Consider the following 23,819-nt stretch of genomic DNA (forward strand, 5'->3'; position numbering starts at 1 on the left):
AGAGTATAAAAATAATAGGGTAATAATGCTAGGGGATTTCAGCCTCCCCAATATTAACTGGGATAGTCTTAATGCAAAAGGCTTAAAGGGAGCGGAATTCTTCAAGTGCAGACAGGAGAGCTTTTTGAGCCGGCACGTAGAAAGTCCGACGAGAAGGGGCAATGCTGGACCTAATCCGAGGAATGAAGCCGTACAAGTGGTAGACATGTCATTTTGGGGATAGTGACCATAACTCTAAGATTTAAGGTCATTATGGAAAAGGACATCGATAGACTGGAAATAAAGGTACTGAATTGGGGAAAGGCTGATTTCAATATAATAAAACAGGATCTGGCCAAATTGGACTGGGAGCTGCTACTTGTAGGAAAGTCTACATCAGACCAGTGGGAGTCATTCAAAAAGGAAATAGTGAGAGTTTAGGGCCAACATGTTCCCGTAAAGATGAAGGGTAGGACCAACAAGTCCAGGGAACCCTGGATGTCAAGGGATATAGAGGATTGGATAAGGAAAAAAAAGGAGGCTTATGGCAGATTCCGAGTGCTGTAAACAGCGGAGGCCCTAGAGGAGTGTAGGGGGGGTACTTAAAAAAGTAATTAGGAGAGCGAAGAGGGGGCATGAAACAACACTGGCGGGCAAGATAAAGAAAATCCCAAGGCATTTTATAAGTATATTAAAGGCAAGCGGATAACCAAGGAAAGAGTAGGGTCCATTGAGGACCAAAGTGGCAATCTGTGTGGGGCGCCGGAGGACGTAGGTGAGGTTTTAAATGATTACTTTTCATCTGTGTTCACTATGGAAAAGGACGATGTAGAGATCAGAGAAGGGGGATTGTGATCTACTTGAACAAATTAGCATTGAAAGGGAGGAGGGAGTGGCGGTTTTAGCAGGCTTAAAAATGGATAAATCCCCAGGCCCAGAAGAGATGTATCCCAGGCTGCTATGTGAGGCAAGGGAGGAGATTGCAGGGGCTCTGACACAAATTTTCAAATCCTCTCTGGCCACAGGAGAAGTGCAGAGGACTGGAGGAGAGCGAATGTGGTAGCATTATTCAAGAAGGGTAGTAGGGATTAACCAGGTAATTACAGGCCGGTGAGTCTAACATCAGTGGTAGGGAAACTATTGGAAACAAATCTGAGGGACAAGATTAATCTCCACTTGGAGAGGCAGGGATAGTCAGCAAGGCTTTGTCAGGGGGAGATCATGTCTAACAAACTTGATTGAATTTTTCGAGGAGGTGACTAGATGTGTAGATGAAGGTAAAACAGTTGATGTAGTCTTCGTGGACTTCAGTGAGGCTTTTGATCAGGTCCCGCATGGGGAATTGGTCAGGAAGGTAAGAGCTCATGGGATCCAGTGCAATTTGGCAAATTGGATCCAAAATTGTTTTAGTGGCAGGAGGCAGAGGGTGATGGTCGAGGGCTGTTTTTGCAATTGGAAGTCTGTGACCAATGGTGTACTGCAGGGATCAGTGCTGGGACCCTTGCTGTTTGTAGTGTACATGAATGATTTAGGTGTGAATATAGGAGGTATGATCAGAAAGTTCGCAGATGACACAAAAATTGGTGATGTCGTAAATAGTGGGGAGGAACGCCTTAGATTACAGGATGATATAGATGGGCGGAGCAGTGGCAAATGGAATTTAATCTTGCGAAGTGTGAGGTGATGCATTTTAGGAGGACTAACAAGGCAAGTGAATATACTAACAAGTTGGATGATCAGCCATGATGATGAATGGTGGAGCAGGCTCGAAGGGCCGAATGGCCTACTCCTATTTTCTGTTTCTATGTTTCCATTACCTTAATTCTGGTGTAGTGAGAGAATGTGAATTAACTGCACATTAAATGGTTTTCCTGCTGTAGTAAATGGACATTTCGCTGCCTATGCTAGCTTGCTAATAATGTAGTATTGCAGATTTAGATTTCAGGAGCAGCAGGTAGATCATTTGGAAAATAGTTGATCATATTGTTCCTTCAGAAAAGAGTAATATCTGACAAGAAGTACAGTGAGCGACGACTGGATGTGCTGTCCGCCCTCGTGTTGGCTGAAAATGCTCTCAATGGACCCAGTACCAAAGAGCGTAGACTTGTAGTTGCACTAGCGTTAAGTGTGGGCACCCAGATGGTAAGCATGTCTTTTATCTTACTTAAGCTAACTTTTGTAATGCAAAGTGTAGCAATTACATGCTGAATATTACCACAAATTGTGATATGAAACTTATTCAATATGTTTAAAGTAACAAAGTTCTGGAGTACTTGTTTAAAGTCCTGAATATTGTAATCTTAAAGTCCTGCTATGGTTAGATGTTCATTCTCTCCTTATCTGACAAGTGCTGTGTTGCCTATTTTGGCTCCTAAAGAAAACATTCCGAGATGAAGAATTGCTGCTGTTGCAAGTTGTGCTGAAGAAGTTGGACCTGATCAGTGAGCTAAGAGAGCGGTGAGTATAGCAGAGAGAAAGCATTCACATTACCAGCCACTCTGGGCCAAGTATCAAAGTTTAACCTTCTGATGCATTTTGCAGGATTCAAGTTCTGTGCAACTGCAACTTCTTGTACTGGCATCGAACCATTTTCCCCATCTACTTGGATGATGTTTATGACAATGCTGTAGATTCTGCAAGAGTACATGTAAGAACTGCAAATTATGTAGATTACATAACTGGGCAGCTTGGACTAGTGAAAATTTCAGAATTCATATTAATCTACAGTAGTTATCTGTTTCACTTATCAGTATATTGGATGATGTATGCATATTAGAAAATGGACGTCATCCAAAGGTATAGACCATGGGTACAGTAGTGCAGTGGTTATGTTTCTGGACTAGTAATCCAGAGAATTAGTTCAAATCTCAATATGGCAATTTGGCCATTTGAAGTAACTTTTTATCTTTTTAAAAAAAGAAAAGAAAGCTGATATCTAAAAGTGATCATGTAACGTGTTAAATTGTTGTTTAAAAATTCAACTGGTTCACTAATGTCCTTTAGGGAAGGAAATCTGCCATCCTTACTCTGACCTGTATGTGACTCCACTCCCACACGAACATGGTAACATTTAACTGCCACCTGAAATGGCCTTACAAGCCACTCAGTTGTATCGAACTGCTACAAAGAATAAGAAGGCCCACTATCACCACCTCAGGATGACTAGGAATGGGTAATATTTACTGGTCTTGCTGCAATGCCCACATCCCAAATATGAATTGAAAAAAAGGAATTGTTACATACGGTGCATATTTAGAAGGGGAGTATATTCCATTAATTCCACACAATTGTAAATACTATAGAATATTAGAAAACTTCTCCTGTGTTTGTGTGGTATTTATTGGAGGCAGCGTGAGGACAGATGGTCTGACATAACATGAATGGTTGTGGGCATCACGCTTTGTGATGTCACTGGAATAGAACACCATGACATCATGTGGGCATTTACCCCAAGCTGTGTCTAAGCTGCCATTTTATAGTATCTTGTGTGGTCATATTGAAACATCAATACTGCTGCATCAATGTGATTTTGTTTGGAACTATTTTGAAAGATATTTTTAATATAAAGTTCGTCAGCAAGATGTAATATATTCCATCCTGAATATTAAAACCATGCCTTTCAAAGTATTTGTGTAGAAACCATAATCAGTATTCAAGTAAGAGGAGTTGAGGTCCTTCTGACTTCCATTAGACTTCAGATTCCTTGAAATGATGTGCTAACAAGCAAACATGGGCCCAATCTAATTGTACTAATGAAACAGATAATCTGAGCTCCTTGCCCCCTCCCCTCACCCCCCCCCCCCCCCCCCCACTCCCTTTGCCCCCTCTAACTGGTGCATGTGCACGAAAATGCATCAGAAGGACAGCACCTTTGACCGTGCTGCGCACCCTCCGTAATTCTGAGCGGTTTCAGTGCCATCCCAGTCTCCGGGTTCTCACCCCCTGCCCATCCCTCCAGACACTAGCTGTAGGCCGCGGGCTGCTTCCCTCCTTTCGGCCACTCCTACATCGCCCCGTCAACCCTCGCGGCCCGCTTTGCTGCTTTGGGGCGGAGCGAGTGACTGAGAGGAGGGAAGCTGCCCGTGTCCTAGAGTTAGTGTCTGGAGGGATGGGCGGGGTTGGGGGGAGTGGGGAGCGAGGGGTCGGAGAGCGGAGGTGGGGGGAAGCAGGGAGCAAGTGGCCGAAGGGTGAGTGCGATTTCCTGCGCCAGTTAATCCTGACAAGGCAAGATGTAGGCTGCGCATGCGCAGGAGACCATTTATGTATCTGCGCAATTTGGAGTGCTCTGATGACGTCAGTGGGCCACTGCGTTGTCAGGAGTCACTTTGATTTTCCTACAGCATAATTAGTCTTTTTTGAATCATCTCCAAGATTAAATTAAGTTGAGCGGAAGTTAATTTGAAAATATGCTTTTTGAATGGAGTGGATTCTACCTATGATTGTATTAGATGTATAATATGCTGGAGAAGTATGTGGGGACACTGTTGATTATATAAACTTGAAAGTGTACTTAGTTGTAAAATGTTAATATTTGTTTTGCATGCTCTGATATTTCACTTTTTTTTTTAGTACATGTTCAGTGCTTTGAGGGACTGTGTGCCACCCATGAAGCATGCACGGCACCTGGAATCTACCCAAGTATTGCTGGAGTCCTTTGATAAGGAAATCATGGATGTGCTAAATGAGGTAACTGGTATCAAAGCTAAAAATGCCATTGTTTTAATTGTTAGAAGGATGCATATAAAACAAGTAACCCGAGTTGAAAATTTTAGCTACCCAGGTTTTAACCTGCATTTAAATTTGAAACTCGGGACTTGTCTTAAATTGTTAGTTGAAGAGCTTTCAAGATTTCTTCAGACTTTGTCCAATAAGACTTGAATGCTGGAAAATTACTTGAAGCAGTTTATGTGCATGTGAGGATGTGACCATCGAAACAACTGTTTAGGAACTTGGATCATGTTTGAGGTGCCATTGATGAAGTATAAATGTGTCATTAAAATAGAGTTGTTTATGTTTTATAGATCTCTTTTTAATGTAAAGAATAAGCATGCTTCTGTTGTGCAGTAAGGCTGTGGTTCTCATGACCTGGCTGGCTGAAGGAAATGGAGCTTCATTTCAACTCGATTAAAGCAGACTTTCCATGGCAGTGTGTGGGCCAGGGGCAGACCTATCATTGTACTGGAGATAGAGGGAGTATTCGGAGTGGGTGTGAGTGGTACCAGTTACACAGGTTGAGGTTGTGGTTCCACAGTTTCGTTTTATAATTTGAAAAGTTCTGCCGCAGGGAGGGTCATAATTTCACTTGTTTTCAGCGTCCTTTAAGAAAGGTATCTATAATAGATATCTTCGCAGGTCATCACACTGAGGATACCCTCCATCATTTAGTCATAGAGTTATACAGCACAGAAACAGGCCCTTCGGCCCATCGTGTCCGAGCTGGCCATCAAGCACCTATCCTAATTCCATTTTCCAGCACTTGGCCCGTAGCCTTGTATGCTATGGCATTTCAAGAGCTCATGTAAATACTTCTAAAATGTTGTGAGGGTTCCTGCCTCTACCACCTCTTCAGGCAGTGCATGCCAGATTCCAACCAACCTTTGGGTGAAAATTTTTTTCCTCAAATCCCTCTAAACCTCCTGCCCCTTACCTTAAATCTATGATCCCTGGTTATTGATCCCTCCGCTAAGGGAAAAAGTTTCTTCCTATCTATCCTATCAATGCTCCTCCATAATTTTGTATACCTCAATCAGGTCCCCCCCCAGCCTTCTCTAAAGAAAACGACCCTAGCCTATCTAGTCTCTCTTCATAGCTGAAATGCTTCAGCCCAGGCAACATCCTGGTGAATCTCCTCTGCACCCTCTCCAGTGCAGTCACATCCTTCCGATAGTTCTGGTCACCACAATGTACACAGTACTCCAGCTGTGGCCTAACTACCGTTTTATACAGCTCCATCTTAACCTCCCTGCTCTTATATTCTATGCCCTGGCTAATAAAGGCAAGTATCCCATATGCCTTGCTAACCACCTTATCTACTTGTGCTGCTGCCTTCATTGATCTATGGACAAGTACACCAAGGTCCCTCTGACCCTTTGTACTTCCTAGGGTCCTACCATCCATTGTATATTCCCTTGCCTTGTTAGTCCTCCCAAGATGCATCACCTCACTTCTCAGGATTAAATTCCATTTGCCACTGCTCCACCCATTTTACCAGCCCATCTAGATCACCCTGTAACCCAAGGCTGTCGTCTTCACTGTTTACGACACCAACAATTTTCGTGTCATCTGCGAACTTACTGATCATACCTCCTATATTCACGTCTAAATCATTTAATATACATGACAAGCCGTAAGGGACCCAGCAGCGATCCCTGCGGTACGCCACTGGTCGCAGGCTTCCACTTGCAAAAACAACCCTCAACCGTTGCCCTCTGCTTCCTGCCACTATCTGAGGATGGAGGGAGTGCAGCAAAGGTTCACCAGACTGATTCCTGGGATGGCAGGACTGACGTATGAAGAGAGATTGGATCAATTAGGCTTGTATTCGCTAGAGTTTAGAAGAATGAGAGGGGATCTTATCGAAACCTGCAAAATTCTAACGGGACTGGAAAGACTAGATGCAGGAAGGATGTTCCCGATGGTGGGGGAGTCCAGGACCAGGGGTCACAGTCTAAGGATAAGGGGTAAGCCATTTAGGACTTAGATGAGGAAGGATTTCTTACCCAGAGAGTGTGAACCTGTGGCATTCTGTACCACAGAAAGCAGTTGAGGCCGGATCATTAAATATATTCAAGAAAGTGTTAGATATAATTCTTGGGGCTAAAGTGATCAAGGGATACGGGGAGAAAGCGGAAACAGGTTACTGAGTTTGGATGATCAGCCATGATTGTATTGAATGGCGGAGCAGGCTCAAAGGGCCGAACGGCCTACTACTATTTTTCTATGTTTCTCCATGGTGAACACAGATGAAAAGTAATCATTTAAAACCTTACCTATGTCCTCCGGCTCCACACTCATTGCCACTTTGGTCCCTAATGGGCCCTGCTCTTTCCCTGGTTATCCTCTTGCCCTTAATATACTTATAAAAAGTTTTGGGATTTTCCTTTATCTTGCCCGCCAGTGTTTTTTCGTGTCCCCTCTTCGCTCTCCTAATTACTTTAAGTACCCCCCCTACACTTTCTATACTCCTCTAAGGGCCTCTGCTGTTTTCAGCGCTTTGAATACGCCGTAAGCCTTTTTTTCCCTTATCCAATCCTCTACATCCCTTGACATCCAGGGTTCCCTGGGCTTGTTGGTCCTACCCTTCACCTTTACGGGAACATGTTGTCCCTGAACTCTCACTATTTCCTTTTTGAATGACTCCCACTGGTCTGATGTAGACTTTCCTACAAGTAGCTGCTCCCAGTCCACTTTAGCCAGATCCTGTTTTATCATATTGAAATCAGCTTTCCCCCAATTCAGTACCTTTATTTCTGGTGCCTCTTTGCCCTTTTCCATAACTACCTTAAATCTTAGAGTTATGATCATTATCCCCGAAATGCTCCCCCACTGACACTTCTACCACTTGTCCGTCTTCATTCCCTAGGATTAGGTCCAGTATCGCCCCTTCTCTTGGACTTTCTACATGCTTGCTCAAAAAGCTCTCCTGTTTGTACTTTTAAGAATTCTGCCCCCTTTAAGCCTTTTGCACTAAGACTATCCCAGTTGATATTGGGGAAGTTGAAATCCCCTACTATTATTAACCTATTATTGTTGCACCTTTCTGGGATTTGCCCACATATATGCTCCTCTATCTGTCCCTGACTGTTTGGAGGCCTGTAGCACGCTCCCAGCCAAGTGATTGCCCCCTTTTTGTTTTTAAGTTCTACCCATATGGCCTCATTTGAGGAACCTTCTAAGATATCATCCCTCCTTACTACAGTAATTGACTCCTTGATTAACAGTGCAATGCTACCTCCTCTTCTACACCCCTCCCCATGTCACGTCAGAAGATTCTATACCCTGGAATATTGAGCTGCCAGTCCTGCCCTTCCCTCAACCATGTCTCTGTGATATCAATAATATCATATTCCCATGTGTTAATCAACTCCCTCAATTCATCTGCCTTACTTTTAAGACTTCTTGCATTAACATAGATGCAATCCAGCCTTGCATTGTTTGCTTGTGCCTTGACAGGTCTATATTTTCTCTGCCTTCCAGACTGACTCAATTTCTCTTCTATATTTGGCTGTGTATCACCCCCTACTGCACCTCCACTTTGTATCACATCCCCCTGGCAAATTAGTTTAAACCCCCCCCCAACAGCACTAGCAAACCTCCCAACAAGGATGTTGGTCCCGTTCTGGTTCAGGTGCAACCCGTCCAACTTGTACAGGTCCCACCTTTGCCAGAAACTGACCCAGTGATCCAGGAAACTAAAGCCCTCCCTCCTGCACCATCTCCTCAGCCACGCATTCATCTGCTCTATCCTCCTATTCCTATACTCACTAGCATGTGGCACCAGGAGTAATTCCGAGATTACAACCTTTGAGGTCCTGCTTTTTAATCTGCTACCTAGCTCACTAAATTGTTGCAGGACCTCATCCCTCTTTCTACCTATGTCGTTGGTACCAATGTGTACCACAACCTCTGACTGTTCACCCTCCCGCTTCAGAATGTCCTACAGCCGCTTCGTGGCATCCTTGACCCTAGCACCGGTGAGGCAACATACTATCCTGGAGTCATATTTGCGGCCACAGAAACTCCTATCTGTACCCCTTACGATAGAATCCCCTATCACTATAGCCCTGCCACTCCTCCTCTTCGCTACTGTGCAGCTGAGCCACCCATGGTGCCATGAACTTGGCTCTTGCTGCTTTCCCCTGAGCCATCTCCACCAACAATATCCAAATCAGAATAAAAGCAAAATACTGCGGATGCTGGAAATCTGAAACAAAAACAAGAAATGCTGGATTCACTCAGCAGGTCTGGCAGCATCTGTGGAAAGAGAAGCAGAGTTAACGTTTCGGGTCAGTGACCCTTCTTCGGAAGGGTCCAAATCAGTATGGCTGTTAGAGAGGGGGATGGCCACAGGGGACTCCCACACTACCTGCCTTCCTCTTACTTTGCCTGGTGGTCACCCATTCCCTTTCTGCCTTTGCAGTATTTGCCTGTGGTGTGACGTGCTGTCCATGACGATCTCAGCATCGCGGATGCTCCACAGCGAATCCACCCGCAGCTCTAGCTCCGTAATGCGGGGAGCCAGTAGTTGCAGATGGATACACTTCCTGCACACATGGTCGTCTGGGACACTGGAAGCTTCCCTGATTTCCCACATAGTGCAGCAGGAGCATATCATAGGTGCGAGCTCTCCTGCCATGACTTACTTTTAGATTACTTAGATACTCCCGTGTTGTGTGGCACTACCGCCGTGCTAAATGGGATAAATTCAGAACAGTAAAATAAAAGCAAAATACTGCAGATACTGGAAATCTGAAATAAAAACAAAGTGCTGGAAATACTGAGCAGGTCAGGCAGCATCTGTGGAGAGAGAAGCAGAGTTAACATTTCAGGTCTGTGACCTTTCATCAGAACTATTCTGATGAAAGGTCACAGACCCGAAACGTTAACTCTGCTTCTCTCTCCACAGATGCTGCCTGACCTGCTGAGTAGATTCAGAACAGACCTGGCAGCTGAAAACTGGGCATCCATGAGGTGCTGTGGACCATCAGCATCAGCAGAATTGTATTCAACCACAATCTGTAGTCTCATGGCTCGGCACATCCCTCACTCTCCCATCACCGGCAAGCCAAGGGATCAACCCCAGTTCAATAAAGAATGCGGGAGAACATGCCAGGAGAAGCACAAGGCATATCGAAAAAATGAGGTGTTGACCTGGTGAAGCTGCAACACAGGACTACCTGCATGCCAAACAGCAGAAGCGACATGCGTCAGAACGAGCTAAGCAATCCTACAACCAACAGAAGTAAGCAGGCATGAGGTTACCAGTTCGTGTCTGAGTGCAACTCAAGACAGAGTGAGCGCTTGGGAATTTGGTAAGTGTGGGAATTGGGTGCAGTGATGGAGGAGGTGTTGCTCTGACAGAGCTAAAGCCTGGAAGCATTAATTAGGTGGACAGGCAGGTGAGAGCATACCAGAGCTGGAGAATAACTAGAGACAGTGGTGTGAGAGTTTGAAGAGCTAAGGGGAGTGAATTGTGGGTTCAGAGCATTCTAAAGAAAATTGAAGTGTGACATAACAGGAAAGAAGGTAAGTGATTGAGTCGTTTCTCTTTGTCTTGATCTAAATTAGGGAATTTTAATTGTGTTACGTATACCATTAATTGAAATAATCAGGTCTTGAGGCATTCATTAAAATTTAAGAAAACAATTATTTTCTTAAAACACAAGGATGGCAGGGCAGGTGATGTGTTGCAGCTGCAGTACGTGGGAACTGGTGGACGTGGTGTGATCCACAGCAACCACATCTGCAGTAAGTGTTCATGGCTCCAGGAACTTTGGCTCAGAGTTAATGAGCTGGAGGCCAAACTTCAGACTTATGATGCATCAGGGAGGGGAAAAGTTACCTGGACACTTTGTTCCAGGAGGCAGTCACACCCCTTAGGCTAGGGTCTTCTGATTTGGTCTGTGGCCAGGGACGGGAGGTTGTGAGTGTGAGTGAGGCAGGTATGGGAATAGAGAAGGTAGAAGTGGAGGCGCCTCAGCCCTTGCAATTGTCTAACATTTTGACATTCTTTCAGATTGTATGGACGAGAACGGGATTGCAAGGTGGATAAGCGAACTGATCGGGCACCATGGTACAGGGAGCCATTCAAATGGGAGTAAACAGAAATATAGGGGGACAGTATAGTCATGGGGATAGACTCAGTTCTCTCCAACTGAGCGCTTGAGTCCAGAAGGCTGTGTTGCCCAGCCGGTGCCAGGGCTTGGGACATCTGCTCGGGGCTGGAGAGGAACTTGCAGTGGGAGAGGGAGGATCCAGTTGTCGTCCATATGGGCACCAGTGACATAGATAGCAGTAGGAAAGAGGTTCTGCTTAGAGATTATGAGCAGCTAGGGGCTAAATTAAAAAGCAGAACCACAAAGGTGGTAATCTCTGTATTACTACCTGAGCCATGAGCAAATTGGCTTAGGGTAAATAAAATTAGAGAGTTGAATGCGTGGCTCAAAAATTGGTGGGGGAGAAATGGTTTCAATTCATGGGGCACTGGCACCAGTACTGGGGAAAGTGGGAGTTGTACCGTTGAGACAGTCTTCACCTGAACTGTGCTGGAACCTGTGTTCTGGTGGTAGAGAGGGCTTGAAACGAAATATTGGTGGAGGAGGGATCACGTGAGGGGAGACGTGGTAAATTAAAGAGAAGGTACAAGGCAATAGAACGGGGCATTAGTATGGGTAATGATAACCAGAGTGTGGCAGGAAGGGGCAGAGCATACAAACTGAAGAGTGCACCAGCAGATAAGGCCAGAATTTGCAAGAATGGTAAAAAGATAGATAGAATTAAAGGGTGCAGCATTCCTAACAAAATAGATGAATTGATAGCGCAATTAGAAATAAATATGTATGACCTGATAGCCATTTCAGAGATGTGGTTGCAAGGTGACCAAGGCTGGGACCTAAATATTCAAGGGTATTTGACGTTTCAGAAGAACAATAAGCTAGGAAAAAGTGATGGGGTAGCTCCGTTACTTAAGGGTGACGTTGGTACAATAGTGAGAGATGACCTTAATTCAGAAGATCAAGATGTAGAATCAGTTTGGGTAGAGATAAGAAATAACAAAGGTAAGAAGTCATTGTGGGAGTATTTTATAGTACCCCTAACAGTTACAGTATAGGACAGAGAATACGGGAAGAAATAATGGGGGCTTGTAAGAAAGTACTACAATAATCGTGGGTGATTTTAATCTACTTATAGATTGGATGAATCAGATTGGCAAAGATAGCCTGGAAGATGAGTTTGAGTATTCGGGACAATTTACTAGAGCAGTACATTCTTGTGTGAAACAGGGAGCAGGCTATTTTAGACCTGGTAATGTGTAATGAGACAGGATTAATTAATGACTTCGTAGTAAAGGAGCTTCGAGGTAACAGTTATCATAACATGATAGAATTTTGCATTCAGTTTGAGTGAGAGAAGTGTGGTCTCAGAGTAGTGACTTAAACATAAATAAAGGCAATTACAAGGAAATGAAGGCAGAGTTGGCTAAAGTGAACTGGGATGTTAGATTAAAAGATAGGACAGTAGAGAAACAGTGGCAGACATTTAAGGAGGTATTTCATAACCCCCAGCTAAGGTATGTTCCAGTGAGAAAGAAAGACTTTGAGAAGGATGCAAAAGAAGTTAACGATAGTATCAAATTGAAGGAAAAAGTATACAATACTGCGAAGATTAGTGGTAGATCAGCAGATTGGACAGATTTCAGAAACTGGCAAAGAGTGACAAAAAAGAGAGAAATTAGAGTATGCAAGAAAGCTAGCTAGAAATATAAAAATAGATAGTATGAGTTTCGACAAGTATTTAAAAAGGAAAAGAGTAACTCAAGTGAGCATTGGTCCCTTAGAGGGTGAGACGGGGGTAGTAATGGGAAACAAGGGAATGGCAGAAACGTTGAACAGGTATTTTGTGTCTGCTTAAAGAATACTTGAAAATCAAGAAGTGAAGAAAGGGTGGAACTTAAAAACAATCACTAGGTAAAAGATATTGTGAAAACTTTTGAAACTAAAGGCTGACAACTCCCCTGGACCCGATGGCTTGCATCCTCGGGTCTTAAAAGAAGTGGCTACAGAGATGGTAGATGCACTGGTTGTGATCTTCCAGAATTTCCTGGATATTGGAAAAGTTCCAGCAGATTGGAAAATCGCAAATGTAACACTTCTATTCAAGAAAGGAGGGGAGACAGAAAGCAGTAACTATAGGCCAGCTAGCCTAACATCTGTTCATTAAAATCCATTATTAAGGAGGTAATATTGGAACATTTAGAAAATCCTTATACAATCAGGCACTGCCAACATGGTTTTGTGAAAGGGAAACTGTGTTTGACTGATCTATTATAGTTCTTTGAGGAAGTAACAAGCAAGGTGGAGAAAGGGGAACCTGTAGATGTGGTGTACTTGGATTTCAAAAGGCATTTGATAAGGTGCCACATCAAAGATTACGACACAAAATAAGAGTTTATGGTGTAGGGGGCATGGATAGAGGATTGGTAAGCTAATAGCAAGCAGAGAGTAGGGATAAATGGATCATTTTTGGGTTGGCAAACTGTTACTAGTCGAGTGCCGCAGGGATCAGTGCTAGGGCCTCAACTATATACAATCTATATCAATGACTTTGATGAAGGGACTGAATGTATGGTAGCTAAATTTGTTGATGACAAAAAATTAGGTAGGAAAGTAAGCTGTCAAGAGGACATAGAGTTTACAAAGGGATTTAAATAGGTTAAGTGAGTGGGCAAAAATCTGGCAGGTAGAGTATAATGTGGCAAGACGACTAGGAAAACAGTATATTATTTGAATGGAGAGAGACTGCAGAACTCTACGGTACAGAGGGATCTGGGTGTCCCAGAAGATGGCTCACAAAAAGCTAGTATGCAGATACAGCAAATGATAAGGAAGGCAAATGGAATGTTGGCATTTATTGCAAGGGGAATCGAGTATAAAAGTAGGTAATTGTTGCCACAACTGTACAGGACCTTAGTTAGACTACATCTGGAGTATTGTGTACACTTTTGGTCTCCTTGCTTAAGGCAGTTCAGAGAAGACTCACTCGACTGATACCTGGGATGAAAGGTTGAACAGGTTGGGCCTATACCCATTGGAGTTGAGAAGAATGAGGGGTGATCTTATTGAAATATATAAGATCCTCAAGGGACTTGACGGGTTGGATGAAAGGTCACTGACCTGAAACGTTAACTGTGCTTCTCTCTCCATAGATGCTGCCAGACCTGCTGAGTATTTCCAGCACTTTCTGTTTTTATTTCAGATTTCCAGCATCCGTCGTATTCTTTTATTCAGAATTAGGGATCTCCCAATAATGACTAAGATGAGATTTTTTTTTTGCTCAGAGCATCATTGTCTGTGGGATTCACTTCCCCAGAGGGCAGTTGAGCTGGGTCAGCGATTAAGTTTTAGTTTTTTAGTTTAGAGATACAGCACTGAAACAGGCCCTTCGGCCCACCGAGTCTGTGCCGACCATCAACCACCCATTTATACTAATCCTACACTAATCCCATATTCCTACCACATTCCCACCTGTCCCTATATTTCCCTACCACCTACCTATACTAGGGGCAATTTATAATGGCCAATTAACCTATCAACCTGCAAGTCTTTGGCATGTGGGAGGAAACCGGAGCACCTGGAGGAAACCCACGCAGACACAGGGAGAACTTGCAAACTCCACATAGGCAGTACCCAGAATTGAACCCGGGTCGCTGGAGCTGTGAGGCTGCGGTGCTAACCACTGCGCCACTGTGTCATTGAATATATTCAAGAGTGAGTTAGGTAGATTTCTGATAGGCAGAGGAGTCAAGGATTATGGAGGGCAGACAGGAAAGTGGGGTTGAGGCCACAATCAGATCAGCTTTGATCTTATCAAATGGCGGAGCAGGCTTGCAGTGCCAAATGGCCTACTCCTCCTAATTCTTGTGTTCTTGGCACAGTTCAAAGCTCTGCAGTGTTAAATTCCAGAATGTTTGTTGTGGAAGGATAGTGCTGGAGCCTGTCTTTACTCAGTTTCAAATTTATTGTAAAGAGTAAAAGGATTACAAACAAGTAGCTCCTCATTCAAAACCCCTTCACCAGTCTCAGTAAGTGTCTGCTTATAAGTGCTCAAGGGAGACCTCAGTTAACACCCTCCACCTGCATATAATTAAATAATTAATACACAATTAACAGATTAATATGCAGTCCTGCCACATCCATTCGTGAATAGTGGTGGACAGTTAAACAATGAACCGGAGGAGGAGACTCCGCAGAAATCCCCATCCTCAATGATTGAAGAGCCCAGCACATCAGTGCAAAAGAAAAGGCTGAAACATTTGCGACCATCTTCAGCCAGAAGTGCCGAGTGGATGATCCATCTCAGCCTCCTCCTAAGATCCCCAGCATCACAGATGCCAGTCTTCAGCCAATTTGATTCACTCCACGTGGCATCAAGAAATGATGGGTGGAGCTGGGCCTCTGAAGGACGTTGTGAGCGGCAGAGCCAAGTTTGTGTGAGTGAGAATGGCTGGTCACAATGGCACTCAACACCAGTTCATTGGCTTCCAGAAGTACTTCAATGCGTACACCATCACAGGGAGGAGGAATTATGTGCTAGCTGCATATGCAGGAATTGCATCAATTTTGTGGTTCTTCAAACTGAGAGCAAAAGGGAAAGCACCGCCAGCAATCACGGAGCAGAAATGATGTGGGGTTCTCCTCAGGGTCAGGCAAGTGGGAGTTTTAAGGACCAGCATGTGGAGTTTTTGTGGAATCTGTCGATGTTTGAAACCTCTACAGTCGTGTCACTATAGTGGTGTATTATAAATGATCAGCCTTCACAAATATAACTCGTGGGACTCCAAAAAAAAATCAAGAAATGACATTGACACTTGGATGCTGTAAAGACTATGGATCCTGATATCTTCCTGGCTGTAGTACTGAAGACCTGTGCTGCAGAACTAGCCGTGCCCCTAGCCAAGCTGTTTCAGTACAGCTACAACACTGGCATCTAACTGACAATGTGGAAAATTTCCCAGGTATGTCTCATTAGTCTACTTTCGATCATCAGTAAAGTGATGGAAGATATTGACGACAGTGCCATCAAGTGGCATTTGCTTCGCAATAACCTACAATAACCACTATGGGAGAAGGTGGAATTTGAATTTAATTAATAAATCTGGAATTAAAAGCTAGTCTGATGATGGCTATGAAACCATTGTCAATTGTAAAAACCCATCTGGTTCTGTAATGTCCTTTAGGGGAGGAAATCTGCTGTCCTTACCTGGTCTGGCCTACATGTGACTCCAGACCCACAGCAATGTGGTTGACTCTTAACTGCTCTCTAAAATGGCCGAGCAAGCCACTCAGTTGTGATGGGCAACAAATGCTGGCTTTGCCAACGATGCCCACATCTCATGAATTAATTTTTTTAAAAAGTCACAAGGTGAGACTCTTGACAAATTTATATTCCGTCAGCATTCCGAAGGGATCGTTCCCTCCGCGACACCCTGGTCCACTCCTCCTTTACCCCCACTACCTCGTCCCCGTCCCATGGCACCTTCCCCTGCAATCGCAGGATGTGTAATACCTGCCCATTTACCTCCTCTCTCCTCACTATCCCAGGCCCCAAACACTGCTTTCAGGTGAAGCAGCGATTTACTTGTACTACTTTCAATGTAGTATACTGTATTCGCTGCTCACAACGTGGTCTCCTCTACATTGGGGAGACCAAGTGCAGACTGGGTGACCGCTTTGTGGAACATCTCCGCTCAGTCCGCAAGCAGGACCCTGAGCTTCCGGTTGCTTGCCATTTCAACACTCCCCCCTGCTCTCATGCTCACATCTCTGTCCTGGGATTGCTGCAGTGTTCCAGTGAACATCAACGCAAGCTCGAGGAACAGCATCTCATCTACCGATTAGGCACACTACAGCCTGCCGAACTGAACATTGAGTTCAATAATTTCAGAGCATGACAGCCCCCCATTTTACTTTCATTTTTAGTTATTTTTTCTTTTTTTTTACATTTTTTGCAATCTTTTTTTTGCATTTATTTCATTTCATCTTAGTTTGTCTAGTTTGCTTACTCACTTTTTTTTCAGGTTTACACTTACTGTTCAATATTCAGTGTATTAACAGCTAATCTGTACTAATGCTTTGTCTTTCAACACACCATTAACATATTATAAAAGCAAAATACTGCAGATGCTGGAAATCTGAAACACAAACAAGAAATGCTGGAATCACTCAGCAGGTCTGGCAGCATCTGTGGAAAGAGAAGCAGAGTTAACGTTTCGGGTCAGTGACCCTTCTTCGGAACTAGCAAATATTAGAAATGTCAAGGGTTATAAGCAAGTGAGGCGGGGGTGGGGCAAGAGATAACAAAGGAGAAGGTATAGATTGGACAAGGCCACATAGCTGACCAAAAGGTCATGGAGCAAAGGCAAACATCATGGGTGTAGGGGATGGTTTAGAGTTTGTGCGGTTGGCGGAGGTGGAAGGTCAAATGCTAAAAGTATGTGTCTTGGGGTTGTGGGGGAGGGTAAATAATTTAATTGTTATTGGGAGGATGTGGGAGAGGGGAAAAGGACATTTTTATTTATTTACAACAACCCTTTAAATATTTAAATTTGCCACTAGGACTAACAGCCCTTTAAAAATGCGTCAGCGCCTGCATGCAGGCAGTTGTCGCTATTGCCAGGGACAGACAGCCCACTCCCTCCACGTGATGGTGGGGGGGGGTGGGCAGCCCGCCCCAGCTATTTAAATTAGCCACCGTGCTTGGAATTGCAGCGGCTCTTTTGCATGTGGCCAAATGGAATGGCAACGGACTTATAGTATTACAGTTTCTGTAATCTGTTGAATTTTTTTGCATTCCTCCTCTGGATCCCTCATCCTGTCTTCCCCGACAGCACCTTTTGGATAAGCTGTGTAAGGAGATCGAAAAGGATCTGAGACTGTCTGTGCACGCACATTTAAAATTGGATGATCGAAATCCATTCAGAGTTGGCATCAAAGACTTGACTGATTTCTTCTCTATCAAACCAATCCGGTTCTTTAACAGATTCATTGACCTTAAAGGTTTGTTCCTGTTCAGATTTCAGCTTGTTCAATGACTTCGGTAAACATCGCTTTGTACAGTTGGCAACAGATATGTGAAATTAAAAATCATTTTCACAAATCTTTAACAGCATATGTAACTCACTATCTGGACAAGACTTTCTATAACCTGACAACAGTGGCTATTCATGACTGGGCCACCTATAGTGAAATGAGAAATCTAGCAGCCCAGCGCTACAGTCTCTCGATGACCGAAGCACATCTTCCCAGCCAAACCCTGGAACAAGTAAGTGCTGAGCTGTTTCTTAGTGTGTGGCATTTACCGGGACTGTTTTGAATGGGAAGATGCATGGCTGATTGGCATTTGTCACAAAGTGACGCTTAGTGCTGTTTTGTTGGAGTACTGCTCCTGGAGAATCTGAGGTCTAAATTTTCCTTTTGGTTTTTTGAGTTTATTACCTGTTTAATTTTGCATTTTGATAGTTTAAAGTTTCCATTACAGTCTAATGATTTAGCAGAGAATTAAAGTGGGTGCAAAGTAATTGCAGCATTCTTAATGCAATTTCATATTGTTTTCAGGGGTTAGATGTTCTGGAGATAATGCGAAATATCCACGTGTTTGTTTCAAGGTATCTCTACAATCTCAACAACCAGGTACATTTTTAGGAATTGATGGCATAGATTTTTGAGATGCATGGTTAGGAGAAGCTTTAATTGTTAAAATTGAGTTCGAAACTTGTTTCATTGCATATTACAGATCTTCATTGAACGCACAAGCAACAATAAACATCTCAATACAATCAACATTAGGCATGTTGCAAACTCAATCCGTACGCATGGAACAGGCATTATGAACACAACGGTAAGTGTCCTCTATCCTTAATTAGATGAATTATTAAACAAATTTGCAAAAAGAATTGGTACAGTTGGGTCACTGAGGACTTACTCAAGTTTTATATCGGCTCATCATTACCTCTTGGCTTTTATATTCTATACCTCTGGTGATAAAACAGCCTTATCAGTATGCTTTTAATCTCCTGTAAACCTGTACCTCGAAATCCTTCTGCTCCATAGCACCAAGCTTGCTTCCACTCAGTACAATTATTGTTAGTTTTTTCACCTCTTACTGACGTCGAACTCTACTATTTAACCCGTTCCCCCATCTTAATAATTTCCCTTTGCATATTTGTTTGTCCTTGTAAAGAATTAACTATCCCTACTCTGGTATCATCTGCACATTTGGACACACTCCCTCTAGGGTCCCCAACTCTCCCGCTTTGGGTGGGAGTCGACTGGAATGGGCGATTGGGATCTCAAGTGTTGCTGCTGGTGACTTATGAGAAGCAATACACCCATGCACAGTACCCCAGCTGTCATGGCTTGTAATAGCTTTCGTTGTCCGGGCCTTGCTAATCTCCCAACTTCTCGGAAACACAACGTCATTGCTGGCTGAGAGCATCGGGGTCAATGAAAACCGTCTAGGCAGCACAGTGGCGCAGTGGTTAGCTCCGTAGCCTCACAGCTCCAACGACCCGGGTTCGATTCTGGGTACTGTCTGTGTGGAGTTTGCAAGTTCTCCCTGTGACCGTGTGGATTTTCGCCGGGTGCTCCGGTTTCCTCCCACAGCCAAAGACTTGCAGGTTGATAGGTAAATTGGCCATTATAAATTGCCCCTAGTATAGGTAGGTGGTAGGGGGAAGGTGGGGATGTGGTAGGAATATGAGATTAATGTAGGATTAGTATAAATGGGTGGTTGATGGTCGGCACAGACTCGGTGGGCCTGTTTCAGTGCTGTATCTCTAAATAAAAAAATAAATAAACTGTGTATCCTGCGAGCAAGTGACAGAAACCCAAACTGGGGGAGGTAGAGAGAGATAGAAATCTAAATTGGGGGGAGGGAGAGGGAGAGTGCAAGAAACCTAAATTGGGGGAGTGGGGAGGAGAGTGAGAGAGCAACTCAAACTGGGGGAATGAGAGCGAGCGAGAAACTCAAACTGGGGGAATGAGAGCGAGCGAGAAACTCAAACTGGGGGAATGAGAGCGAGCGAGAAACTCAAACTGGGGGAATGAGAGCGAGCGAGAAACTCAAACTGGGGGAATGAGAGCGAGCGAGAGAAACTCAAACTGGGGGAATGAGAGCGCGAGAGAGAAACTCAAACTGGGGGAGTGAGAGCGCGAGAGAGAAACTCAAACTGGGGGAGTGAGAGCGCGAGAGAGAAACTCAAACTGGGGGAGTGAGAGCGCGAGAGAGAAACTCAAACTGGGGGAGTGAGAGCGCGAGAGAGAAACTCAAACTGGGGGAGTGAGAGCGCGAGAGAGAAACTCAAACTGGGGGAGTGAGAGCGCGAGAGAGAAACTCAAACTGGGGGAGTGAGAGCGCGAGAGAGAAACTCAAACTGGGGGAATGAGAGCGAGCGAGAGAAACTCAAACTGGGAGGAAAAGAAAAAGTCCAACTGGGGGTGGGAGGGGGAGAGTGTGAAACTCACTGGGGGAGGTAGAGAGAGAAATTCAAACTGGAGTGAGGAAATGTTCATGTCATTTTGTGATGTGTGCTGTTATATAATGTGTTTCGTTCAGGGAGTCAGGCAGCTTTGGTGCTGCTCCCTGAGGACTGAGCTTCACCTCCCTGATGCTGGTCTTCAGAGGCAGGGCATGAGCATCAGTGAGTTGAATTAAGTTTGGTTTTATTTATTTTTATAACTTGCAATATTGTTAATAAAAGTTATTTATATCAATGTTTTAATTGAATAACTGGTATTTGGTGTTTCTCATTTTGGTTGATGCTGTAGAAACATCACAGGTGTGGTTTTTATTTAAACATTACTTATCCTTAAATCTGTCTTTTCTTTTGTGTTATTTCTTTGATTTATAATTATCATTTACTATATAACAAAAATCCAAATATTTTATTCGAGGATTGGTCATACTTACTGCATTTACTTTAGCTGAATGCCTAACATTTGCAGACAGTGGACACATGTTAGTGATCAAATGTCATGTGATTTTCCATCACCTGAGCAGTGTCACATGATCAAATCTTCTGGAACACATTAAGCATTTTTCTAGTCTTGGCAACATCCTCGTAAATCTCCTCTGTACCCTCTCTAGTCCAATTACGTCCTTTCTGGAATGAGGTGACCCGAACTGCACACAGTTCTCAAGTTGTGGCCTAACCAGTGAGTTATGCTGTTGCAGCATAACCTCCCTGCTCTTGTATTCTACACCTCGGCTAATAGAGGAAAGGATTCCATATGCCGCCTTAACCTTCTTTATCGACCACTCCTACCTTCAGGGATCTGTGGATATTCACTCCAAGGTCCCTCACTTCCTCTACACTTCTCAGTATTTTCCCATTAATCATGTATTCCTTTGCCTTGTTTGACCTCCCCAAATACATCACCTCACGCTTCTCCAGGTTGAATTCCGTTTGCTACTTTTCTGCCCATTTGACCAGACCATCAATATTTTCCTGCAGCCTACAGCTATCCTCCTCACCACCTACCACATGACCAATTTTTGTGTTATTCACAAACTTATTGGGTAGGTCGTGCCTCACAAACCTTATTGAGTTTTTCGAGAAGGTGACCAAACAGGTGGATGAGGGTAAAGCAGTGGATGTGGTGTATATGGATTTCAGTAAGGCGTTTGATAAGGTTCCCCATGGTAGGCTATTGCAGAAAATACGGAAGTATGGGGTTGAAGGTGATTTAGAGCTTTGGATCAGAAATTGGCTAGCTGAAAGAAGACAGAGGGTGGTGGTTGATGGCAAATGTTTATCCTGGAGTTTAGTTACTAGTGGTGTACCGCAAGGATCTGTTTTGGGGCCACTGCTGTTTGTCATTTTTATAAATGACCTGGAAGAGGGTGTAGAAGGGTGGGTTAGTAAATTTGCGGATGACACTAAGGTCGGTGGAGTTGTGGATAGTGCCGAAGGATGTTGTAGGTTACAGAGGGACATAGATAGGCTGCAGAGCTGGGCTGAGATGGCAAATGGAGTTTAATGTGGAAAAGTGCGAGGTGATTCACTTTGGAAGGAGTAACAGGAATGCAGAGTACTGGGCTAATGGGAAGATTCTTGGTAGTGTAGATGAACAGAGAGATCTTGGTGTCCAGGTGCATAAATCCCTGAAGGTTGCTACCCAGGTTAATAGGGCTGTTAAGAAGGCATATGGTGTGTTAGCTTTTATTAGTAGGGGGATCGAGTTTCGGAGCCACGAGGTCATGCTGCAGCTGTACAAAACTCTGGTGAGACCGCACCTGGAGTATTGCGTGCAGTTCTGGTCACCGCATTATAGGAAGGATGTGGAAGCTATGGAAAGGGTGCAGAGGAGATTTGTTAGGATGTTGCCTGGTATGGAGGGAAGTCTTACGAGGAAAGGCTGAGGGACTTGAGGTTGTTTTCGTTAGAGAGAAGGAGGAGGAGAGGTGACTTAATAGAGACATATAAGATAATCAGAGGGTTAGATAGGGTGGATAGTGAGAGTCTTTTTCCTCGGATGGTGATGGCAAACACGAGGTGACATAGCTTTAAGTTGAGGTGTGATAGATATAGGACAGATGTCAGAGGTAGTTTCTTTACTCAGAGTAGTAGAGGCGTGGAACGCCCTGCCTGCAACAGTAGTAGACTCGCCAACTTTAAGGGCATTTAAGTGGTCATTGGATAGACATATGGATGAAAATGGAATAGTGTAGGTCAGATGGTTTCACAGGTCGGCGCAACATCGAGGGCCGAAGGGCCTGTACTGCGTTGTAATGTTCTAAACCAGAGGTTGGAAACCCTATTCCTGGTCCATATTCGAATCATTGATACGCACAGTGAATGGAAGTGGCCACAAAATTGAGCCCTCTGGGACACCACTACCACTTCCATGCACTCTGGAAAATCTGCTCTTGACTCCTCCTCCTCCCTTCAAACTAATTTTTAATCCAGTTTGCTATCTTCCTCTGAATTCCATTACCCTTAATTGTCTCCAGTAATCTACCATGTGGTAGCTTTGCAAAGGCTTTTTTGTCGTCCACGTACACTACATCCACTGCATTTCTCCCATCCACCACACTTGTTACCTGCTCAAAGAATTCTGAGTTTTGTCAATTCGGGTAGTTCCTTTTGAAACCCATGCTGGCTATTTCTAACCATTTTCTTTTTATCTGGCACAGTGGCGCAGTGGTTAGCACCGCAGCCTCACAGCTCCAGCGACCCGGGTTCAATTCTGGGTGCTGCCTGTGTGGAGTTTGCAAGTTCTCCCTGTGTCTGTGTGGGTTTTCTCCGGGTGCTCCGGTTTCCTCCCACAAGCCCAAAAGACTTGCAGGTTTATAGGTAAATTGGCCATTATAAATTGCCACTAGTATAGGTAGGTGGTAGGGAAATATAGGGACAGGTGGGGATGTTTGGTAGGAATATGGGATTAGTGTAGGATTAGTATAAATGGGTGGTTGATGGTCGGCACAGACTCGGGCCGAAGGGCCTTTTTCAGTGCTGTATCTCTTTTTAAAAAAAAAAATCCATAGTAATTTCATCCTTAGTGAAAGATGTAAATTGTTTCCGAGCACAACTGTTAAGCTAACTGACCGGATATGACCTGGGTTAGCTCTGTCTCCTTTTTTAATAATTGGCATTACGTTGACCATTCTCCAGTCCTCTACCTCACATCTACACCCAGTGAATCCTGATTTTAAAATTCATATCCTCCTTTTCAACAGGAACAGGAGGAGGCCCTACAGACCTTCGAACCTGCTCTGCCATTCAATTAGATCATGGCTGATCTCAGCTCCGTTTACCTGCCTTTAATGCCCTTATCTAATAAAAATCTATCCATCTCAGGCTTAAAGTTAAAGTTTCAATTGTTCCAGCATCCACAGCCTTTTCGGGGGGCGAGTTCCAGATTTCTACTATATTTCTCCCAGCCAAATGCTGCTTGCCACTGTGCCAGTGTTTCTAGTCTCTTCCTCCATCCGCACCCCTCCAGCAGTCCTCCTCAATCCCTCCGCTACCTTTGCTGTCTGACTGCTTGCCATATTCCAATCTTGAATGAGTTTTAACTTACCCCGGGAAGAATGATAACACTGAAGCTGCCACGGTTGGGGCC

The 23,819-nt window shown here is 44.1% G+C and overlaps 1 protein-coding gene across 1 annotated transcript in view; it reads left to right on the plus strand.

Annotated features, from left to right (window-relative positions):
* Positions 1–23,819, plus strand: part of washc4 (WASH complex subunit 4) — a 128,757-nt gene that overhangs the window by 82,521 nt on the left and 22,417 nt on the right. Inside the window, exons 19-26 of the mRNA XM_068059384.1 lie at positions 1,975–2,121; positions 2,357–2,436; positions 2,521–2,626; positions 4,549–4,665; positions 17,585–17,753; positions 17,864–18,018; positions 18,312–18,386; positions 18,490–18,594. Of these exons, the coding sequence (XP_067915485.1) occupies positions 1,975–2,121; positions 2,357–2,436; positions 2,521–2,626; positions 4,549–4,665; positions 17,585–17,753; positions 17,864–18,018; positions 18,312–18,386; positions 18,490–18,594 (954 nt within the window). The remainder of the gene's footprint in view (positions 1–1,974; positions 2,122–2,356; positions 2,437–2,520; positions 2,627–4,548; positions 4,666–17,584; positions 17,754–17,863; positions 18,019–18,311; positions 18,387–18,489; positions 18,595–23,819) is intronic.

Source organism: Heterodontus francisci, chromosome 27 (genome assembly GCF_036365525.1).
Source record: "Heterodontus francisci isolate sHetFra1 chromosome 27, sHetFra1.hap1, whole genome shotgun sequence".
In the NCBI taxonomy this organism is placed as follows: domain Eukaryota; kingdom Metazoa; phylum Chordata; class Chondrichthyes; order Heterodontiformes; family Heterodontidae; genus Heterodontus; species Heterodontus francisci.